Below are 24,843 nucleotides of genomic sequence, written 5' to 3' on the forward strand. Positions count from 1 at the left end.
GACGTAATTGTTACGCTCAAAAATGTCTAAAGTAACAAACTCTGCCATAAATAGTAATAATTTTTCTATTTATTGTGAAAAATAAGAAAACATTTAAAAATAAGGAAAAGTAGAAAATGCCAATAAACAAATTACATTATCCTGATGAATTAATTGGTTGTAAATCAATATTGAGTGATACAACCTGCATAAAGTAAAAAAAAAACTTTTAAAATGTTTAAACCTTTCATTTAAAAATGTTTTATTTATTTATTTTTCAAGACATATTACATACATAAGTCATATATCGCTCACTGCTTTCAAGAACGTCATAAATAAAAAAAAATGATTTTTCAGGAGAACGTTTTTAGAGTTTAAAAATATAACACAATGTATTAAAAATAAATATCAAGCCACTTATTAAACTTTTTACTGTGAAACAGATCTTTTTAGGTAAAACCTGGATGTTTTTTCTCCATTTGAAAAATATTTAGTATTTATAAAAAAAATAATTAAACAATATGTTTTCATCAAAATGCAAAAACAACATTTTCTACCTTGTAGCGGGTAAATATTAAGTTAAAAATATGCCTCTTTGGTTGGAATATAGTACATTTTCTGGACATTCCGAAAACATGCACAACTCAAAATTGGCGATTTTTTATTTATGACGTTCTTGAAAGGAGTGAGCTATATATAATATTCATTATAGTGGTATATTCAAGTGTTTAATTTTAATAAAATATAATATTCCCGATGAGAAATTTCTATTTCTCATTTTGGGACATGTGATTTAGGTTAACAAGACTGGAACACAAATAATAAAGTAACAAAAAACTTTTTTTTTTAAAATAAGCAAAACATGGCAAAATATACAAATAATAAGCAGGTATAATAAATAGGCATAAGGATATTTAAAAGAAATAAATGAAAAAAACATAAGGTAAGATGCATATTTTAAATAAACAAATGAGAAAATACAAAAAATGAGAAAATATAACAAATGAGAAAATATAAAAAAAACATAAGATAAAACAAAATAAGAAAATATGACTAAACACTATATATCTTTCCATAAAGTAGTTTTTCAGATCATTTATTTTGCATCCCAAATTTAACGCGTGCAATTAAAAATAATTGTTAAGATCAAGGGTAAAGTAGCGTGGAGAATAAACCACGGTAAGCTACAGAGGTTAACTTGGCAGTAATGGCACCATTCCTACTCCAAATGATTGATGAGAATACCGATGCAATTTAATTTGACGATGGAAACTCACTGTGATTGACAGAGATAGGGATGCATCTAGCACCGGTATTGCCAAACAATGAAGCAACCGCTTCGTGAAGTTCCACCGACACTTCCAAGCCCTGATAATATCCTGGGAAGTTAGTTCAAATGAAAATGGATGAGGCAACGCTGACTCCGGTGATACTAAACCTGTCCATCAAACGTCTTCGGATGGACGGAACGCCGAATATATTAGCAATACTATACAAGCTCTGGCATAAAAATATATAAATATGTTGCATAACATTCTTCGTCTCGGGTAACTCTACGTATGAGTATTTTAATATTTCATTACAAAAATAGCGACAATAACACGTTAATGTTTTGTTATATTTGATACTCGTATTACTGAAGACGTTGATCCATATGCATTGTGTTTTGTTTTTGTTTTTAATATTTTATTAAAAACAACAAAATGCCTCCAGCTGTCCTCCGCCTCCGTAGCGTAATGGTCAGCACGCTCGGCTACCGTTCTGGAGGTCCTGGGTTCGATCACAGGGGGGTCAAATAAATATAAGTGATTTTGTTCACTCTACTATTTATTTAATATTACCCTGGACTGGTACCAAAAGCGGAGGGCTGATCACCTTTCCTTCGTGTGTTAACGACCAAGATAACACTGTGTTTGTGTAATGCAGTGCCCCATGCACCATTGGGGTGCAGATAAGGGTTTGAATTGAGTTGAATAATATTTTATTAATACCTGTAAAATCAGGGTAGCAAAGAGAATAAACTACGGTAAGAAACAAAGGTAAACTTGGCAGTAATGGCACCATTACCCAAGGCCCAAAATTTATGATTTTAAATTCATGAAATAGTCTTTAAGGCCCATAATGTACGATAAATCACCACTTAATTTTCTTTAAACCATGGTAACAGTTACCGCTTTCTGATTAATGTTTTACTTAGTAAATACCAATATTTCTTAAAATCTACTGTGACGTGTTTCGATGCTTCCGCATCATTTTCAAACACCGAATGCATCGAAACACGTGGCACAATAGATTTTAAGAAATAGTGGTATTTACTAAGTAAAACATTAAATAAAAATAGATAGATTTTACCACAAAGTGACTGCCGAATCAATTGATGAAACATTTAACGCATTTGATGTTTTTGCTTGAAACACCGTTTTTGTATTGAAAAAATACGTTTTTAGTTGAAATAAATATATGGTTTTGAAAAAAAAGGCTATTTGAAGGTATCGGCTTCAAAAATATATAAAAATATATTTTCTACAGAAAAATATGCGTGGAGACACTGTGGAGAGTCTGGCCCCACACGGCCGATTGCTTAATGAATTGGATTTTTGCGAGTTCCTCTCAACATATTAAAATTCATCAAATATAAAAATGAACGACTTACCTCACACTGGTAACCAGTATATCCGACAGGACATATGCAGCGATAGGTGTTGACCTGATCCACACATTCACCTCCGTTCAGACAAGGGTTAGAAGCGCAGTCGTCGATGTCAGTCGCACAATCACGGCCTGCAGACAAAAAGAAACATTGAAAAAAATTCTACATCTAAATAACGAAGGATTATTTAAAAAAAATTATAAATTTTATGAATTGAAAAGTCATATAGATTAAGATCATATTATTTTTTGACATCTCATCAAAGATGAAGAAGAATATGGAAGTCTGGGCATTTACGGGGCTGACGACCGTCATAGGCTGGTTTAAGTGATCACTTTTCTAGTGAAGTTCTAGTGATTCAAGAACAAGGTTTCTAAATTGGTTCATATATATAGAGATTCCAAGAATTTGAGTAGTGTGGTTGTCAATAATGGGTAAAATTGGTGAATGTTACACGTGTGTAAAGTGATCACTTAAACCAGCCTATGACGGTCGTCAGCCCCGTAAATGCCCAGACTTCCATATTCTTCTTCATCTTTGATGAGATGTTAAAAATAATATGAAAAATAACTCCTATAATTGGAGATAATCCAGATTTGTGAACAAGTATTTGGACACACTCAAAATGTTGTAAATATAGAATAACTTACTTTAATAACTTACTTTATTTTGTTCGTTTTGAATTTTATTATTTACCTTTTTTGGTCGTATTACTTGTTCTATAATCTTTGCCTTAATCGTACTCTCAAACCCATTCATGCTTTAACCTATATCCATTTGATTATTTTTTGCTTTTTATTTTTTCTTACTCCTGTTTAATAAAATAACAAAATTATAATTTTTTTCCATATATATTTTTTCTGACCAGTCACCGGGTTTCGTCGATACCGATAACATCGACTTAGGGCGTTTGTCATCGTTTTAAAACGCTAACTGACGTGCCGGACGGTAAAATTCCGTGTAATAGACAAACGCCCTTCCACATAACGGCTGGGGTTAAAAACCATGATTTTATATTTATTTTTCTGACAAAATGAATTTAAATTTGTACAGGTCGGTTTTGGTAAGGGTTTTTTATAGTGTGATTTTATATAATTTTATTATTGAAATGGATTTTTAAATAACATATGGGTGAGTCTGGAATGTTGTGTTTGTAGTTACGGAAAAATATTTTACATCACCCCCGGCGTATACAATGCATGTTTTTTTTTTTAATATTAAAAAATCTAAGTACTTAAAGAAAAATCTATTTTTAAGGTAAAAATTGAACTGTTTTATTCGATTACAAAAAAAAACTAGTAGAGAATAATATGAGTTTACAACATTTTAAGTGTGTCCAAATACTTGTTCACAAAATCTGAATTATCTCCGATTACAGGAGTTATTTTCATATTATTCTTTGACATCTCATCAAAGAATGATGAGATGTCAATCTTTGATGAGATGTCAAAGAATTATATGAAAATAACTCCTGTAATTGGAGATAATCCAGATTTTGTGAACAAGTATTTGGACATACTCAAAATGTTGTAAATAAATTATCTGGTCAAATTATAAGCTTAAATAATAAAAATTAAAATGGTATTTTCTGGCGTTTCTCATGTGTGTGATTATAATCCAGGATTCGGACCTCACATACTAGTATAAGTTTCTGCTTAGTAAAAAGCTTCTTTACATCTCACCAAAGCTTCTTTACATCTCACCAATATTTACTTCATTTTTTTATTTATTTATTTATTCACTTTACGTCTCTGGTGAAGTTCTTGTGATTCAATACTGGGTAGAATTGGTGAATGTTACACGTGTGTAAAGTGATCACTTGAACCAGCCTATGACGGTCGTTATCCCCGTAAAAGCCCAGACTTTCATATTCTTCTTCATCTTTGATGAGATGTCAAGGAATAATATAATAATATGAGTATTTAATGTAAAAAAAATACCTGTATATCCTGGTTGACATGCGCAGTGGTAATCGTTGACGAGGTCTATGCAGGTGGCCCCGTGCAAGCACTGCCCGACGCAGTCGTTGATGTTCTTATCGCAGTTGCGGCCGGCCCATCCCCTTCTACACCGGCACTGGTATCCTCCGGCCAAGTTGACGCAGGACACTGCGTTGATGCAAGGTTCGGACACGCATTCGTCTACGTCTAAATTGTTATTAAAAAAAAAACTAAATAAGACCATGATACTAACTAATTCAAACCCTTACCCGCACCCCAATGGTGCATAGGGCACTGCATCAATCAAACGCAGCGTTATCTTGATCGTTAACACATGAAGGAAAGGTGATCAGCCTTCTGTTTCAGGTACCAGTCCAGGGTAATATGGAATAAATATTTTAGTGAAAAAATCACTTCAATTTATTTGACCTCCCTGGGAATCGAACCCGGGACCTCCAAAACGGTAGCCGACCGTGCTGACCATTGCACTACGGAGGCGGATAATATTATATTATATTATATTATTATTACGGAGGCGGATATTAGCTAAACAACTGTTAAAAAATAATGCTAGGAAATTTCAATAAAAATATGTAATCGGTATTTTCCTTCAAAACTGTCATTCTAATAATTAAAATAATAAAAGGTTATAGGGAAAATGTAAAGTTAAATCATAAAACTGATGCATTATACTGGCAGATTGGCATGGCGTTCTATACTCTATACTGTGATGGTTATTGAAAGCTGTCCCACCGCATTCCCAGATCTGCTACAGAAGCATCTAGGCTTCCTGACAGACCTCTTGCAAAACAATTTTTTTTAACTCAGTTGCGAAATTTAATAAAAATGTGAAACAAAATTGCATCTCGATTTTACTGTGAATTTACATTTAAAAGCTTTCAATATCCCTGTCACTGCCAATCCAAATAAATACAAGTTTGTAAATCCACCCCAAATTTTCTAGAAGTACCCCGCGGTATGATGGTTATTTAGTTATACTAATACTGATAACATGACATTATTTGACAAGCGCTGTGGCGTAGTTGTGTAGACGCTCGACTGCAAAACGGGCGTCGCGGGTTCGATTTACGCCAATTGCATAGTAAATTAAAGAAACTAAATAATTAATTAGAAATGAAATAATAAGAAATTAAATTTATTTTCAATTGGTCGGGGTGTTCGTGTTTACTTGTCATATTTTCCTTCCCTATTCTTACTATCCCACCTGCAGACAAGCCTCTAAAAGCAGAGGCTTTGTAGGTTATTACTTTTTTTATAAAGTAATAAAGTCATAGAGAAAATTTATTTAGGGAATCTGATAATCATCGTTTGTTTTCTTTAATAGGTTATTGACATTGACAAAAATATAAAATGCATATTTCGTACCAAATTGACAGAGGTCTCCTTCCCAAGATGGCGGACATTGGCACTGAAACGCGTTCTCCAGGTCTATGCAGGTGCCACCATTTTGGCAGGGTGCAGAAGCGCATTCATCGATATCTGTAACAAAATAAACATTTATTTATAATAGTTAAACTGAAGTTATTGTCCGCCTCCATAGTGTAATGGTCAGCACGCTCGGCTACCGTACTGGAGGTCGCGGATTCGATTCCCAGGGGGGGTAAAATAAATATAAGTGATTTTATCTAATAATTATTCAATATTACCCTACACTGGTACCTGAAGCGGAGGGTCGATCATTTTTCCTTCATGTGTTAACGATTAAGTGTTATCACTGCGGTTATATAACGCAGTGCACTATGCACCATCGGGTGCGGATAATGGTTTAGAAAAATACTTTTCTTGATGTAAATCCATTTGAAAGATATTGATTTGTACTATTTATACAAATTTAAAATAAAATATACATGGTATACTTCCACCTTTTTATTAGATGATTTGTTCGCAATCATTATTTGTTTATTTTTTAAAAATAAATAATGATTGCGATATTTAGACTAATCAAAAACATAAAATTGAAACACTTTATAAAAACAAAAAAATATATAAAATAATTTAAAAAATGACAAGAACATTATTTTAAGATTAAATTTAGTAAACAAAGTAGGTACTGGTTATATTTTTTTGAGTAAGATTTTATTATGGTATGCATATTGTGCATTTTGTTTAAAGGAATCAAAGGAGATAACGTGAAGTCAGTTATTTAGTTAACAAAAAAAAATGATTTGAAAAAAAAACTCATATTTATTCAATACTTACTTATATATATTTTTTGATTCCTGCATAAAATTGCAATTTTATTTCCTTCGTCGAAATTAAATAATTTATTGATTATATTATTATTTAATTTGAAATTCTTTAAATAACTACTCCTTTATTTTAAATTTGCTTAACTAATCAACGTTGAATTATTAATGGATAATATCATATACTCGTATGCATTAAAATGTAATGAAGCAGATATTTTTAGACAAGACTAGTTTTTATCCTGCCGTAAACTTGTCTGAACTATTTCACAGACGATTGAACAACGTTATTTGCGGTTCGCACATCAAAAGGTGACCAAATAAAGTAAACGTATAAAAGTATTTGAAAACTTAATATATTACTTGGTGATATTTAGTATTATAAAAAAAAGTAATGAATATAATAACATTTGAAGACTTCTACGACATGGAACTAAGTGAATATGAAAGGGTTACTTTTTTATTGATTTTTTTTTATTACGTATGTATGTATATTGTGCGTGCAAAATTAGCATAAAAGAAACATGTCACTTCATTATAATGTATCAAAACTTGATTATTTTTGTAACTTATTCTTTCTCATGATTGACACCCGCTGATATGCTTTTAACGGAATTACTATTAAGTTTATTTTTTAATTGTTATAGAATAAACGGTGATAAAATCGGCATTTAATTAAGATAAACATTAAATAAAAAAAAACTAGTTATTTTTATTTGTAGCAAATGGGTCTCTTATCTCTCATAGAAATATATATATTTAATATTGGTTTATTATAATATTGTATATCAAAACTTGATTTTTTTTATAGTTATTCTTACATCTGATTGACATCCGCTGATGAGTTTTTAAGGGAATCACGATAAAGTTTATATTTGAATTATATTATAAAAGAAAACATTAGTTTTTTTACCACTTGAGTTTGTTTTATGGCGACTAGTTTTGGAAGCTAAGCTTTCATCTTCAGGTCGAAAACAAGTGTTTTCTTTAACAATATCATTATGTCTTACCTCAAATTAATGCCGAAAAATAAATAAAATATATTTGAATTGTTATAGATAAATGGAAAATAGGAGATAGGAGACCTATTTGCAAATTTAAAAGCAAATGGGTCTCTTATCTCTATACAAATGTTTATATATATATATATATATATATATATATATATATATATATATATATATATATATATATATATATATATATATATATATATATATATATATATATATATATATATATATATATATATATATATATATATATATACATACATATAAACATATGAATTCTAAAAATAATTCTGCCGTACCTGACGCACGCGCATCTTGGCTAACTGGTTTAGTACAATTTTTTATGAGTTTTAATAAACTGATTTCAAAACCGGTTGGATCATTCCGCCGGTTATCCCTGATTTTGGAGCACATTTCAAACGAATGTGTCATTCTTGTATCGACTTGATGACATATCTAATCCCAGTGTTGCTACATATAGCTTATCGGCGCAGCGGTAAAAAAAATATTCATGTTTTATACGCTAAGCTTTTTTAGAATCGTGCCAAGGAAAAGCTGCGGTAAATTAAATTTATACGTCATACTACTATATTTTTTATTTTTTTTATTCACATGAAATGAGTTACAAAAAGTATTTGTACTATTCCAGTTATAAAATTTCACAATTTTTTTCATTAAAAATAGAAATATTTGTTTTATTTTTATTTTTATAATTTACGAAAATATTTCCATTTCATACTGTTTCTGTGAGCCTAAGCGGCTCATTATTAGAAATAGGTATCAAATTGCGGTAGAGTGAGTTCGAACCGAGAAACTCTGACTAAGAGTCCACGACACTAACCACGGGACCACAACCCGACATTGTAATAATAGTAAGTTTTAAATACCTAAAAGATGATCGGGATTACTATGAATTGTACGTATTTTCAAAGCTCACGATATCTGTATATATTTACGTGACAGTTGATTTGCTTTTCGAGTTCATTTTGAAACGAGTGAAAAACATGCAAATACACTTTTGAAATACAATGTAGGTATTGATATCTTTACATAAATGACGAAGAATATGGAAATCTGTGTATTTACAGGCCTTACGGCCTGTCATATGCTGGTTTAAGTGATCACGTTATAAATGCGTTACATCAACATTCTACTCATCATTGACAACCACTACTCGAATTTGAAAGATATATTTATGTTTCAATCGACACCCTTTTTCATATGCGAATTCTCGGCACCATCTATGGTTGAGTTGTGTCAGAGACCTTTATGGAATGTATGCCAGATCATTCCAGAACTATTATACGTACTAGAAGACATTGGAAAACAGGTTGCTCAATTTTATTTTGACTAGTAATTTTACTCACAATGTTTTAGTGTGTCCAAATATTGCGTACAATGTAGGTATACTTGAAATGTATTTTAGGTTCCTTTATGAAATTTGAAGAAAGTTTTGATTTTGTATTTGAAGTCGGTATTTTTATGCTTCTTACAGAAGTTTTACAAGTCTTTTATCATAGTTGAGTTTTTTTAGATGAAACAGTGCAGTTCGATTACGCCAAATGTTATCTGAGTTTAAAGAAAATGAAGTTGTTATTTAACGTTTGTAGGGCCTTAACCTTAAAAAATGATTATAGTGGTAATTCAATATCTAAGGTTACTTTTTAATTTTTAGAAGTATTTATTTTGAAATTACTGGCCTAAGACACGATTCTGCTTTTATCATCCAATATTTTCATTTCAACGTTAAAAACGGGTGTGTTTGACCCGAACACTCGAGATTTCAAACGTACATATTTCATAAAAGTATATCGCATAGTAATAAAGAATTCTGATGTTTTTTTTTTGCTTTACAATTTTTTGCCGACGAAAATTATAATTAGAGTGTTTTTATTTTTAATAATTGTAGACCAACGGTTTCGGTGTCAGGAATTCAGTTCATGAAATAGCGCCAAAATTTATGACCGTGTCATCACTCAAACGCACTAACCGACCATTACGCGGCAATGCGATAATCGTCCCACGCCCTGGGGATAGAGCATCACTTAAGGTCGATTCTCCTTCGCTCTTTGAACGCGATTAAATTACAGGTTCACAGAATTTCGAGCAATTAAAGCAACACCCACAAGAGAAGAAATGCTCGGATGGGAAATTGATAAAAACTTTACAAAAATGTACACTTTATAAAAAGCACATCATAGAAGTGCTGTAATTATCAACTGTCTTTGATAACGTTTGCCCCCTTTTTACGATCTTGAATGATTTATTTGAGAAAAAACCTTATTTACAACAAAAAAATCCACACATTCAAATTTGATATCGTAAATAAAAAAAATCTACTTTGAATTCCTTCTATGAAATCTATGGTCGAAATGTTTTAAAATAATACACAAGTCAGGGCGTGGATTCCAAAGGGAAGCTAACGCATTACGCAGTGTAGATGACTTTAACCCTTCCCTTACGGTGCTAAAAATCACAGTAGCTAGCGTAGCGACACGACCGCCCCATTCGACGACTTGTGCGCAACCAAAAAGGTGACCGTCGGAAACAGTATGAAAACGCGTGCGTGTGTACGTAAAATACGGCACGCACGCATACTCTGAGAAACGTTTGTGTATTGGTGATTCTATTCCCGATTTTTTTTGCAATTCATTTATTTCTGTCGCTGCAAATGAATAACTTTATAATATAATATTTTTATGTAACACGCAAAAGTATTACGGAGGAATATAAAATTTCTGAGCCCGTATCTATTATATTTTATATTGATATTCTCATTTTTAAGGTCAAGTTGTAGTAAATACATATCGCTCACTCCTTTCAAGAACGTCATAAATCAAAATACTTGATTTCTCAGGAGAACGATTTTAAAGTTTAAAAATATAACACAATGTATTAAAAATAAATATCAAGCCACTTATTGAACTTTTTACTGTGCAACAAATCTTTTTAGGTAAAACCTGAAGGTTTTTTCTACATTTGAAAAATATTTAATTTATTTATAAAAATAATTAAACATTACATTTTCTTCAAAATGCAAAAACAACATTTTCTGCCCTGTAGCGGGTAAATATTAAGTTAAAAATATGCCTCTTTTGCTGGGATATAGAACATTTTCTGGGCATTCTGAAAACATGCACAACTGAAAATTGACGATTTTTGATTTATGACGTTCTTGAAAGGAGTGAGCGATATCACAGGGTGGGAAGGTTAAAATTACTTTTGAACATTTATTTTGAATGATTTCGTCAAGTTTACAATTTCAACATGTTTTGATTTTCAACGATTGTACAATGTGAAACTAAAATTAATAATATAAAGAAAATGAAAGAAAAGCTGTAATTGGTTTTCCTGTTTTACCGGCCGTTCATTTTACCTATTGACCGTTTGTTCGCTGGCTGTTCCTATTACCGATTATTTCTTTGCCAGACCTTTCCAAGAAAAGGGTCATCCTTTAGCTGCTCACCTCACGTCAACTTATGTATAATAGCGCAATAATGTAATTTAATGACGATTTAACGCCATTGTAAGTAAATCGTTGTATCCCATAATCTAGAATCTTCTGCCACCAGGGGTGGTAAACTTGAGTTTTATTCGAATACTGATCAACTTAGTATTAACAGTCTGAAGTCGAATCGTGTAAAAGAAAAAAAATATTGCTCTAAATTTGTAAAATACGATCTAAATTGAAGGCCCTTATAAATAACATTCCTTTAATTGATAACCAAATCAATTTTACTCATAGTCCAGTATTTGATTCAACATAGCAAGCAAGATTTATTCAAACACTTATTTCGCTCGTCTAAACATGCACGTGCTTACTAAGTATCATACTGTTTAACAGTTACTTTATATGAAAAAAGTTTTTTAAAGTAATAATAACGTCAATATAAAGTTGTATCTGAATTATTTTATATAAAATTTAATTAAATACATACAAAAAACAAGGATTATTTAAAAATAGACCCCTCCTATGAGCGTTTACATTTCGAATGCCAGTGAATTTAATGAATGATCCAAAATAAGTAATAAAAAAAAATGACTGTCCTTATCTTCCATTGTTTTATAGCACTTTGTGTAATACCACTTTTATAAACACTTATTTGTGACTACCGGTTTCGAAAAATTAATCCATACCATATTATTACCATACATGTTTTATTACCATACCACAAAGTTATCAATGCTTTTAATATACAAAATATATTACTGTCCTCTTAATTTTTTTGCAAAAAATATAATAGATGCGATGGAGACGTTATGTGGTATTAAGATATCGTCTTCGTTGTGTGTGTATTAAACAAATTAAATGAGCGAAAATGTTAACGGAAAATAAGTTAATATACGGGTTGAAAGAAATGCGAATAACAGTTTGGCCATAAACCAATCGGATGTTCATAAGTTATAGTTATAACATAAGTAACTGTCGAGCATTCAGTGAACTCCGAACCTCATTCGTCTTGTCTAAGATATTGAAGAAGCGATAAATCGGGACTCTAACCGCCGTGAACACACATTTAATTCTTACTAAATGAATGCACCTAATTATAATGTAAGACAGAGGCCATCCATTACAGGCGAGGATTAAAAAATACCGCAGGACTCGTTTATTTCTTACTTTGTCACTGGGAACAGGGTGGACGAAATTTTTCGAAACGAATTCGATAATTCCCGCGATAACTTGGACCCTCCTGGCCTAAACGTAAAACGTATGCATTCTTTGTACTGCGTTCTCCATTTTGACAAGCAAGAAACGGTTTTAATCGGGTTCAATGATTTTTCTAATAGTGAATAACAAAAGCATTTTTTTCTTCTTCAAACTATTGTAAATAAGAAATCACAAGGTTATCGGTCGTGCACTCCAAATTATTGGATCTAGAAAGGGGAAAATATTTAATGAGAAACATATGGGATACGTAGAGAATTACAAGGTGAAAGAAATAACTGATGTATGGGAAAGAAAATGGAAGAGGAACAGTAGGTATGAGAAGACGAAAAGCATAAAAGTCTAGGGCACTCCGGGTTACATTCCATTTATAATTAATTAATTGCTAATTGAGTCCATTGCAAAATAAATTAATAATTGGATAGATAATAAATGCGTATTTTTTAACAGTACTTTCTTATAATGCTGTTGAAAATGTCAATATGAGTGCTTGGAAAAATACTGATTGCTGAAATCTTTCACAGGCTACAAATATTTTTTTCCTACCTTTGATATATCATATTAAAGAATAACAATCTTAATGAAGTCCATTGAAAAAAAAACTATTTAATGTTAAATTAGTAGGTATTATTACGATTTTCTTGCGATTCTGTCGAAAATATCAATTGAAGCATTTAAAAAATACTGATTACGAAAATCTTTTAAACGGTACGAACCAATTTTTCCCTGCCTTTGAAATATTAAAGAATAATCTGTTTGATAAATAAATTAAATCCTAAAAAAATCCCTTGAAAAAAAATACTTCTTAATAAATTAGTATCGATGCTAGTTATATGAGATGGTGCCGAAAATGTCAATAGTCCTTGAATTTGTCCTTGAAGAAATACTAATTGCTAAAATCTTGATATATAAAGAATAATATGTTTATTAGATTGAAGTTTTGAACTGACATTTCTTGGTGGAACTGCATTATATATAAAAAATAACAACTATGTATATAGTTATTTCCACATATATTTTATTTGACCAGTGATCGGGTTTCGTCGTTACCGGCATCACCAGCCTGTATGTATTTATCTTGAAAATTGACAAATTATTACAGAAAAGAGCGCGTTACGGAGAAAGCGATGTGCATTACACGCAGCCATTTTTTCACCGCCTCTATGGCCTGAGACGAAAATTCGGCCATCGTTAGCCGCCATGTGCAGCGTCATTGTTTGTAATTGATAATTGGTAGGGCTACCTGGTCACGTGGGCCCCACTCAAGGAGCGCCGCGCCCCTTCCCCCCCCCCCGCGCGCTACACGCACGACGGCCATCTTACCCTCACGTCACTCCTGTACTCCTGGGTTCCCTAATGACTCATTTATTCAGAGGATTATCAATTTAAAAAAGAATGGCGAAGAAATCACCTGAGAAACGTGTACGGAGATGTGTGAAGCTGTAGGATTAGTTTTATTGTGACGTAATTAGGTGTATTTCATAGGTGTTTTATTTTTCATAGGAAAATGACCCGTCATGTCGCACAGTTACTCTTTTAAGAATGCGATATCCTTCAAACGAAAAAGTTAAATCCTTAATAAAATTTTCAAGATATTTAAGTAAAATAAATAATTTATAAATTATTTAATTCTTCTTCTAGTTCTTATCCGCACTCCATGGTGCACAGAGCCCTGCACCCTATTGATATAGTGCTTAGAAATATCTTGATCTTAATTCACATGAAGGCAAGGTGATCGAACCTGCGCCTTAGGTGCCAGACTTGGATAATATTAAATAAATATTAGAGTGAAAAATAAAAATTAAAAATATTTTGATCTCACTACGAAACGAATCCAGGGTCTCCGGCACGGTAGCTTAACACTCGAATCGTTAAACTTCGATTTTTTTTAAATATATATTGGCACGTATAGATATACTTTCATTAATAAATTTCGATAAAATAAACAAGTTTTTTCATTAATTGATTCGGCAATCAATTTGTGGTAATATCTATACATTTTAAATTTAAATTTCACTTCGGTTCGGTGTTAAAATACAAAGAAATCAATGACAGAAGTTTTATAATGCCATAACAAGGCGAAAAAATTGTCAAAATTTTTATTTTTATGTGTTGTTAAATAATAAAATACAATTTAGTAGACTTTAAAAAATTAGTGTTTGATTTTATTAATTCAAAATAAATTGAAATACGGTGCTTGAAAATGATGCGGTATGCATCGAAACACTTCGGCTGTCCAAACTCGAAACACAGTAAGAGACATTTTTTTGTAGTACTAATTTTGTATTTTAGGACTAAGTAGATTCTACTTAGTCCAAAAATGCAAAAAAAGTACTACAAAAAATGTCTCTTACTGTGTTTTAAGTTTGGACAGCCGACTTGTCACAATAGATTTTAAGAAAAAGCGTAAGCTTAATAGCCGTAAGCACAGACTTCCACACTCATTTTCATCTATGTTAAGATTCAAAATAATGTAAAAAAAAACTCCTAATTGGAAATAATCCAGATTTGCGAACAAATATTTGGACACGTTAAAATTTCTGTGAAAATAAATATTTTCAAATGATTTTTTTACGCTGTAAGTTTGTGGACACAATATACAAATTTATTCAAAACCTTTTTTACCGCCTTGAAGCTTTTCAGGAGAGTAAGAAGTGTTTTGTTGCAAGAATGCACGCAGCACAAAGTAGGTAACTTCTCGGGCAGTGCGCATTCAGGGACCGACGGAAGTCCCCTCTTAAAAATTCCTCCTCATTAAAATAGCTGCAGCGGGATAAATTTTGATTTCGTTATTTCTTACATCTAGAGCCCGTGGGATATCGGGGAGCCGCGAGCCGCGCGGGGATAATTAGTGCGCCCATTATTAGAGCCCGTATGGTGTCCGCACTAAATCCACATGTGAGCCGGTCACCGGCGAGTGTAACGAAGCTAACGAGACGCGGCCTTATATACCCGCCGCTCCCAAATGGAATAACAATCATCGTTTGAAAACGGAATTAGAATTAAAATTTGAATTATTATTGTGGCGCGTAGGACCAGTGAGCGCGGGAAAGTCTGCGCTTCGTTGAAAGAGGCTTGATAATTTCTATGGAGTAATTCCAATAGTGGGGTTTATTTTTGTAATGATGTATAGTTGAGTACAATAAAAAAGGCGGGAGGCAATTATTAAATTTAGATCATCATCATCTAGCCCTTATCCGCACCCAATGGTGCATAGGGCACTGAATCGTATTGACGCAATGTTACCTTGATCAAATGACCATTTGACTAAGAGTCTCCCAGGACTCTATAGCCGCTGCGGGTGGATGGTGGGTTTGGATAAAAAAAGTGTTACCTTAATCGTTACTTACATGAAGGCAGGGCGAACACTCCTGCGCTTCAGGGACCAGTCCAGGGTAGTGTAAAAGAGAGTGTAAAATCACAAATATTTATTTTCACCTCCCGCCCTGGGATTCGAACCTGGTACATCCAGCACGGCAGCTAAACGCGCTAACTATAACACCACGGAGGTGGATATGTTGATGTACAGTTGAGTTTTCATTCATCATTCACTTTGTGTAACACTTAAAGTTTTGTATTGAAAATATTAGTTTTTCTTCGAAATAAATATATGGTTTTGATAAGAAAAGAGTTATTGCAAGGAGTTTAAAAAAAATTATAAAAATATTTTTTCAATATGCTTAAAAACAAAAACAAAAAACCAATAATACATAATTTTTTTAAAAATAGGGTTATATTAAATTTTTGTAATTTTTTTGAGAAATATCACTTCAATGTGACTCAAAAACTTAATACGATGAATCGATCCTGTATGATGTCATATGAGTTTTGACTAATAGGAATAAAAGATCTTTGGGCATAAAATAATTGTACTTAGTCATAAATAATAATTAATGGGTAAGGGGAGATTTCATGCTCATCAGGGTGGCTAGAGTGATTACGAAAGGTTCTTAATCAAATCAGAAATTAATATTTATAATATGTAAAAGAATTCCAGAACCGTGAGTGTTCTAGCCGTTGGGAGGAAGGGGTCAGGTGGATCAGGGTATCAGAGTTCAGGTAGGGTATCAAGCAGATAACACTGTATATTATTTTATTATTTATAATTTACCTGTACCAAGGATACACTCCCTACCCTGAGATTAATGCCCCGGCGGATTACAGTGTGTTGCGTTACGTGCAGTACGTCGGATACGAATCCCCTTATTAATTATGCATTAAAAAATGAATAAATTTCTGCCACTTCTCAAAATTTTTATAGTTTGGAAAATGTTAGTAATTTGTTTGTGAAAAAAAAACAAATTCAAATAAAAAAATACCTCAAAGGAAGGATTAAAAACCTAAGAAAAACGTTTGCCGAAATTCGTATAAAATGATGATGAGGTATTTTTTTAGTACTATTAGTCATTAACTGGTATCTTTAGATGGTTATGAAAGAAAACAATATACACAAATTGTCTTAATTATTGTAGGGTACATGAAAATGTTATAACAATTATTAAATAGCTGATATGTAATATGACCATTTATTTAATTTACCAAAGATAAATAATAAATTATTTAAAACTATTTATTTCTTAAAATACTATATATTCTGGAGGTCCCAGGTTTGATTCCCAGGGGGGTCAGAGCAAAAATGAGTTAGATTTAAGTTTTGTACTGATATTTCTTGGTGGAACTTTATTTTATATTTTATATAATAAAATAACAACTACATATATATTTTTTTCCCCGTAAATTTTATTTGACCAGCTGGTGAAAAAAAAATTATGTGGAATAACCTACATATTTGTTAATTTACTAATTGAGTAATTTTTCACTATAATATTTATTTAGTATTATCCTGGACTGCCACCTGAAGCGTAGGGTTGATCACCTTTATTTCGTGTATTAAAATATCAATATAATATTTTACATAGTATGCAGTGCCCTATGCACCATTGGGTGTTAATAAAGGTTAGAAGGCACATTTTAGCAGTGTGAAACTTACGTCAGTACGAGTGCGGGTATGCAAATTCAAGTACTCTAAATTTTAAATTATATTTTGATAAATCGGAATATATGATCGAAATGTTGCTAGTTGTGTATTGCAACATCTTTGTAATTGCTATGCCTCAGGAACTGTCACAAAATAATTGTAATACCTAGCTACTCCTCCGTGAACTAACCTTTCGTGACATCTTACATCTGCCTAAATACCAACACTGCAATACAATATATCAACACAATTACACGCTCTCTCCGCAACGCAGTGAGCATTCCCATATTCATAGACGCTGAATGTGCATATAATAGATATGCTGTTATAAATGTATCACCTTATAAATTCTGAATCACTTAAGCCTGGTAATAAATTATATCCCGCAAATGCCCCGCTGATATTTATTACTGGTATATCACGGAACAATAACATTTACGCATTCAATGTCCGAAGATCTGAGAAACGTAATATAATAATTCGTGTCTACACAAATACAATGTGGCTGCAATTTAACACAGAGGTGGATCTAGAATTAAGTATTATCTTTTGCCATCTCATCAAAGATGAAGAAGAATATGGAAGTCTGGGCATTTACGGGGCTGACGACCGTCATAGGCTGGTTTAAGTGATCACTTTACACACGTGTAACATTCACCAATTCTACCCATTATTGACAACCACACTACTCAAATTCTTGGAAGTTCTATACATATGAACTAATTTAGAAACATTGTTCTTGAATCACTAGAACTTCACTAGAGACATTTATTGGTGAGATGTAAAGAAGCTTTTTATTAAGCAGAAACTCTTATATTAGTATGCGAGGTCCGAATCCTGGATTATAATCACACACATGGGAAACGCCAGAAAATACCATTTTCATTTTTATTATTTTCATATTATTTTGTCAAAAGATAATATGAAAATAACTCCTATAATTGGAGATAATCCAGATTTTGTGAACAAGTATTTGGACACACTCAAAATGTTGTAGAATTAAGTAACATTTCTCGCTAATCTTAGTGAATTTTGCTTTATTTTTCATGTTGAATTAAAGCACATTTTTGTAGAAATAAGTTTGCTGACGATTTGGTTTTTGTGCATATTTATCTGAGATAAGGGATGGTGCCAAGAATGAAAAATAATACATATGCAATTAGAACAATGTAGTTCCGAGCATTTTTTTGTCGACCTACCTATACTGCATGTATTAATTAATTATCTGTACACGCCACTTTGTGTGTGCTTTAGAAATATCGTAGGTATACTGGCAAAAAACGTTAACTCCAAAAATCCCTGTTCTTTAAGGCTTTTAGTCTGCATAAAATACCCGCTAATAAACTAAGAGTTGAATTTACTCCTAAAACCACATCCATATGATATTTAAAACTGCTTGGTATATTTTGCCAGTTTACATACTTTTTACTTTTTCATATTTTTAACTTTTTAATTTTATTTAAAAAAATGTTTTCTGACTGTCAAGTATTTTGTATTTTTTTTGTATTTTATATTAACAATATTATTCTAGTTCTATTTATAATACCTATTGTATTCTTGCCAGTGTCCTTTACTATGACCTAAATTATATTGTTTACCCACACACAGGCCATGCCTTGGTGGGATCTTTTTTTGTATGTATATTTTATTAATATTTTATTGTATTTGAATTTACGTCGTGTTTGTATAATGCAAAAGAATTTAAAAGAAAAAAGTATATATTGTAGAACGTTGAAAACTTTATAATATGTATCATTAAGTCAAAATTTCATATTTTCAACGTAACGTTTTTTCCAGCATACCCACGATGAAAACGTGTATATTTGTTTTAAAAACAAATTAATGAAATTTTTTGAAGAAAGAAAAAATGTAAAAAAATCGTTGAAAATTTTTATTTTTATTTAATTGATTTGGCGTCGTTTTTCCTTGCTACGCTCCTGATCACATCTTGCCCCTCAGCAGAGAGCTTACATGGTGTTAGCAGCCGCGCCGCCAGACACGCATTAGACTCGCATCCTTGTACCCGTATGCAGCTCCAGGAGAGAATTATAGTCGCGGCCGTCAGAATGAATGTGTAATTTCGTGTTGCGCGCAAGATACATTGCGAATCGGCTCTGGCCGCAGCGTGTTGGGGAACGGAACATCTCCAATACGAACCATTATCCTTTATAATGCAATATTAATATACCGTTATCGCGGATGAAAATTTCTTCGAAACTAAACATAGTTTCATGCGGTATTCATGAATATCGGGGTCTAAAGGCGACACGAAAGACTTATCGACAGATTCCAAATGATATGGTCACGTTTTAGCATTGGACAAATTTGTCAAATTATGAAAAATAAATTTTAAAATATACAACACAAAATCTCCCTTTTAAAGTATATATAGGCATTAAATGTAAATTGCCTATTCTTCTGCAAATTTGAAACATTACATAATAAAAACAAAAAATAGTTTACGTTTACAAAATTATTTATATTTATTTGACATAAGATTATTTATCAAACATTGGATTTTTCACCCTACTGTTGACATAACAATATCATAGTCATTTAAAGAAAATCAACACTTGTAGAATACCACTTCATGAGTTTTATTTCATTACACACGACCAGTTTCAAAAACTACAGATGTTTTCATCTAGAGGTGAAAAGTGAAACAGTAATAGTTTTACTATTCACCTGTGTCGTTTGTAATGAAATAAAACTCATTAAGTGGTATCATACAAGTGTTTAATTAAAAAAAATCATCATGTAATTCCACAAAGTTAATGCCGAATCATTAAATAATATAATATGTATAATAGTTGTCCAGTAATAGTTGTCCAGACTCCCCCACATCGCATTGTACGGCCAACCCCATGGTAGACGTCTCCCGGGCAGACCACCGAAGAGATGGGCCGATAGCTGGGAATCGACGTCGCAGGAGGCTAATCCCTCTTAAAAACAGGCCGTAAGGCCTACAATAAGAAGAAGAAGAGTAGAAGATAATAGTTGTTTCAACTTGATATAAAACATACATTGTTCTTTTTTTATACGAAAAAATATGGAAATCTGATATATTCCAAGGCTTACGACCTGGCATTTGTGATCGCTAATGGTCACTATTCTGCCTATTATTAAACATTCATATTACATTCTTTTTTGTAACCTGCATAAATGCAATGATCTTGGGTACCTGTCGCATACGGGTAGCATTTGCAATAGATTTGATAGGCTTCCATCTTCTTTCATATATCGTAGTCCTACAGGAGAAAGTGACCAACGAACAAAACGTAAAATGTTCAGGAGGGCCATTTAAGTCACTTATGCTTGGCAAGAAAATAATCATCAATGCAGTCGTTTTTAACAAGTCAATATATTATACTTCCAAGTTCAAAATCATTTGGGATTTTTTCAGTGCAATATTAAGCAAATAAGAAATCAAATAGTCAATGATCACGTTTTTGAAAAGAATGCACTTGGTCACTTTCTCCTGCAAATATATTCCATATCAAGCTAAGACATTTATAATAGAGTAAAATTACTTACTATCAGTGAATTGGCAACATTACATCGAAAAATTAAGAAATTGAATTTTTACTGTTAAAATTATATTCGTATCAAGATGTGGGAGTACTTTTTTAAATCTTATTATCCCGAGTATTCTAGTAGCCGAATGTATAAATCATTCCTCATTGTAGGAATATTAGTTCTTCCAAGAATATCAATCAACTTATGACTCCTTGTGAGAACCTCACCATAAAATAGTAACTGCTTCATCAGCGAATGCGATAGTAAGGGTGACCATGCAACATTATTATGTTGACTAATGACAATTCCAAAACTCACCCACGCTTAATATATTTCATATTTTTTGGTAGAAACGCACACTGTCGTTGAGATGATTTTAATTTCTGGGAAAAATAGTCACGGCCTATTTGGTTCATCAATTAAATAACATAACTTCGACTGCAAGTAACTCGTAATATGAGTTACTTGCGATAATAATCATATTATGATCGCTTGAGGTTTGCCAATCATACGACATGTATTTATCGATATCGCACTATTGATAAAATTAAGAAAGGTGTGTGGAGATGGTTAATTCAGAATGCTGCGATACGAATATTATTTTAACAGTAAAAATTTAATTATGTATGGAAGCGAAGCATGGAGTTGGCAAAAGAAGGATGAAAGCAGACTGAATGCAGTCGAAATGCGATCCCTCAGACGAATGTGTGGCAAAACGATGGTTGATAGATGTTTGAATGATTTAATAAGGAAAGAATGCAAGGTTTAAATAAGCATTATCGATAAAATTAAGAAAGGTGTGTTGAGATGGTTTGGACAAGTGGAACGTATGAGTGAGGAAAGAACGGTTAAACGAATTTATGAGGCGAATGTAGTTGGAAAAAGAAGCAGAGGAAGACCAAGGAAAACTTGGCACAATCAGGTATGTCAAATACTTGAAAGCGGCCGGGTCGGTCAGGAGTCGTAATAATCGTCGGGTATGTATAAGGAGATGCATGAATGTGGAAGAGGCGAATAATGTTTTAAATGAGACGACAATGTAATCGAAAACATTTAAAGTGTCAGCAGCTGTCAAGAAGCTTGCTGTCATGCGACATGAGTAAAATTAAGTATTGCGTTTGTTGCTACGTTAAATAAGTGGTGCTGCCATTGCGTTAAAAAAAGCTGTTGAACAAAAAACAAATTTACATATCTGTCCCGGTGAAAAAAAAAACACTTGTCAAAAACACGCTGTGCGTCAAAATTTCTAGGCAATAGGTGAATAAATTGAGGAGATTGAGATTTTAAAAAATGTATTTACAATTTTATTTATGTAGATTTTTGCTCGTACTGACTTCCTTATGCCGAAAAATATTTTTTTCACATACTTTTAAGAAACTCAAATAGAAAATACATACAATTTATATGCCTGTATCCGAATTACAAGCAGAATACAATGTAAACAGGTTTAAACAAACGCCTAAATATATATAAGTACTAACAATTTTCAGTATTATAGCAAGAATCTAGAGTTTAACCTTTGATATTATAATTTCCGGTGCATAATTTATAGCGGAATAAAGTTCTTTGATTCTGTACCCTCCATACCTTATGATATCCTGGTACTCCGTGTAGTGATTTATCGTGAAAGTGGTTGTCGGCGCGTTCTCAGAGGCGGCGTTTCTCTGGTTCGACACCCGCCCAGCCCCCGTCTAAGGCCCATAGCTCGTATACCCTATGTTCCATGACGTCTATGGTTTATGCGCTTGTATTCCGTGTATTATATGCGCAAGGAATCATGTTGCTTAGCACGGCATACATCAAATGAAAAACTGACAGGAACTGAGCAATACGTATAATAAAATAAAACCCTTATCCGCACCCAATGGTGCATAGGGCACTGCGTCATATAAACGCAGTGTTATCTTGATCGTTTACACATGAAGGAAAGGTGATCAGCCCTCCGCTTCAGGTACCAGTCCAGGGTAATGTTGAATAAATACGACAGTGAAAAAATCATTTATATTTATTTTACCCCCCTTGGGAATCGAACCCGGGACCTCCAGAACGGTAGCCGAGCGTGCTGACCATTACACTACGGAGGTGTACAATACTTATAATACTAAATACTAAATGCAGATTTAGGGAAATTATGTCAAAATCGCTATCATTTTTGACGTAAGCTATAAAAAATCAATGAAACAGTCGAACGTCGGGCCATCTATCCCGTGAAAAGATAAGCTTACTTTAAAAAGATTTATTTTATGTTATGCTGATGTTTTGAGATGAAATCGCATACAACTGCATAATGCAGATTGATAAATACGAGATAAATGTTGAAATAATGGCTTATATATTTTAAAAATAGCAATCATAAACACTTGACCGTTTACTCTATCGCCTAATATCGAATATGTCATAAAGGTGCTTACTTCAGCACGAAATTCAGTGATCTCATAGATCCAGTTGTGCATTGAAATGCAATAACATCTATCTACACTGTAACATTACTATCATGAGCTACGTTACGTTAAGAGGTGAGTTTACCAACGCACGGTTTCACATTTGGTTATCTATATAAAAAATGTATTAAAAATGCGTTCGATGGTTATGACATTCTAATAGATCAGAGCCAGGTGCGACATACGAGTATATCGCTCAGTCCTTTCAACAACGTCATATATCAAAAAACTTGATTTTTCAGGAGATTGTTTTTAAATTTAAATAATTTATAGTAAAACGTATTAAAATTAAGTATAAATATTTTGAACTTTTTTATTGTACAACAAATCTTTTTAAGTAAAACCTGAAGGTTTTTTCTCCATTTGAAAAATATTTAGTATATTTGACAAAAATACTGAACAATACCTTTTCTTCAAAATGCGAAACCAGCACTTTCTGCCCTGTAGCGGGTAGATATTAAGTTTAAAATACGCCGTTTTTGCTGGGATATAGTATATTTTCTGGGCATTCCGAAAATATGCACAACTGAAAATTGACGATTTTTGATATATGACGTTGTTGAAAGGAGTGAGCGATATGTTCAGCCAATATGACGCAATTCTCAAAGGGACTCCCTTAACTTAAGGTTGACTTTAACCTTCTACATACCTGTTATTATTGTTTTATCGAAAAATAAACAACGTTTTCAATAAAATCATAGAAAATGTGTTATATAAATAATCCAAAATTGTTTTAATCATCCATTTTAGTGTAGAAGTTAGCATATTTGACCTCTATTCACGAAGTTTCGGGGTTAATTTCTATTTTGTTCAATGTAAACAAAAGTAATCTGATTATTTTAATACTTTGCCTGGATTAGGACTTAAAGGGCTAGTCACAGAGCTCTGAATCTGGTCTAAAGTGAAGGGCATTGGTACTTAAACCAAGCTGGGACACAAAATACCGTACCTTTTTCTAGTGGAACAAAAGGCCTGTTGACAACAGTCAACAGTCGGGCTTCTCCTGAGGAGTTTTACGTGGTTTCCCCCAGCAATCAGCAAATGCTAAGGAATTCCTGATAAGCCCGCACAAGATAAACCCTCCTTATCCCAACACAGAATAAATTGAAAAGTGTTTTTAGCTAAAAGTAAACGAAATTCGCTGACTGACACATTATCCTTGTACTTAATAAGCAAGGCAAATAATAAATGCAACATTCTTGAATGTTTTTTGCAGATACTTTGTGGCACTTTTATAAACTTTATAAAATAAAACAACTTTGTTTTAACCACTTTTTATTGGTACACTTTTTCCAACCGGTTTCGACAAGAACCTTGTCATTATCAGGGTTTATGTACTAATTCTAAAACATTAAAATACTCATAAGGGAAGGGTAATTAACTAAAACTTAACTAAGAGTATATCAATGTTTTAGAATTTGTACATAAACCCCGATGATGACAAGGTTCTTGT

General features: G+C 32.5%; 1 protein-coding gene across 2 annotated transcripts in view; it reads right to left on the minus strand.

The window, feature by feature from the left end:
• The window catches only part of Ser (protein serrate), a 324,194-nt gene that overhangs the window by 28,026 nt on the left and 271,325 nt on the right, over positions 1–24,843 (minus strand). For both annotated transcript variants that reach the window (XM_088262737.1, XM_088262736.1), the window contains exons 8-10: positions 5,956–6,069; positions 4,570–4,776; positions 2,633–2,760 (exon numbers count right to left, since the gene is read on the minus strand). In XM_088262737.1, the coding sequence (XP_088118863.1) occupies positions 2,633–2,760; positions 4,570–4,776; positions 5,956–6,069 (449 nt within the window). The remainder of the gene's footprint in view (positions 1–2,632; positions 2,761–4,569; positions 4,777–5,955; positions 6,070–24,843) is intronic.

This window comes from Brachycentrus maculatus, unplaced genomic scaffold (assembly GCF_059751285.1).
Source record: "Brachycentrus maculatus isolate JH-2025_06_01 unplaced genomic scaffold, ASM5975128v1 h1tg000188l, whole genome shotgun sequence".
Lineage (NCBI taxonomy): Eukaryota > Metazoa > Arthropoda > Insecta > Trichoptera > Brachycentridae > Brachycentrus > Brachycentrus maculatus.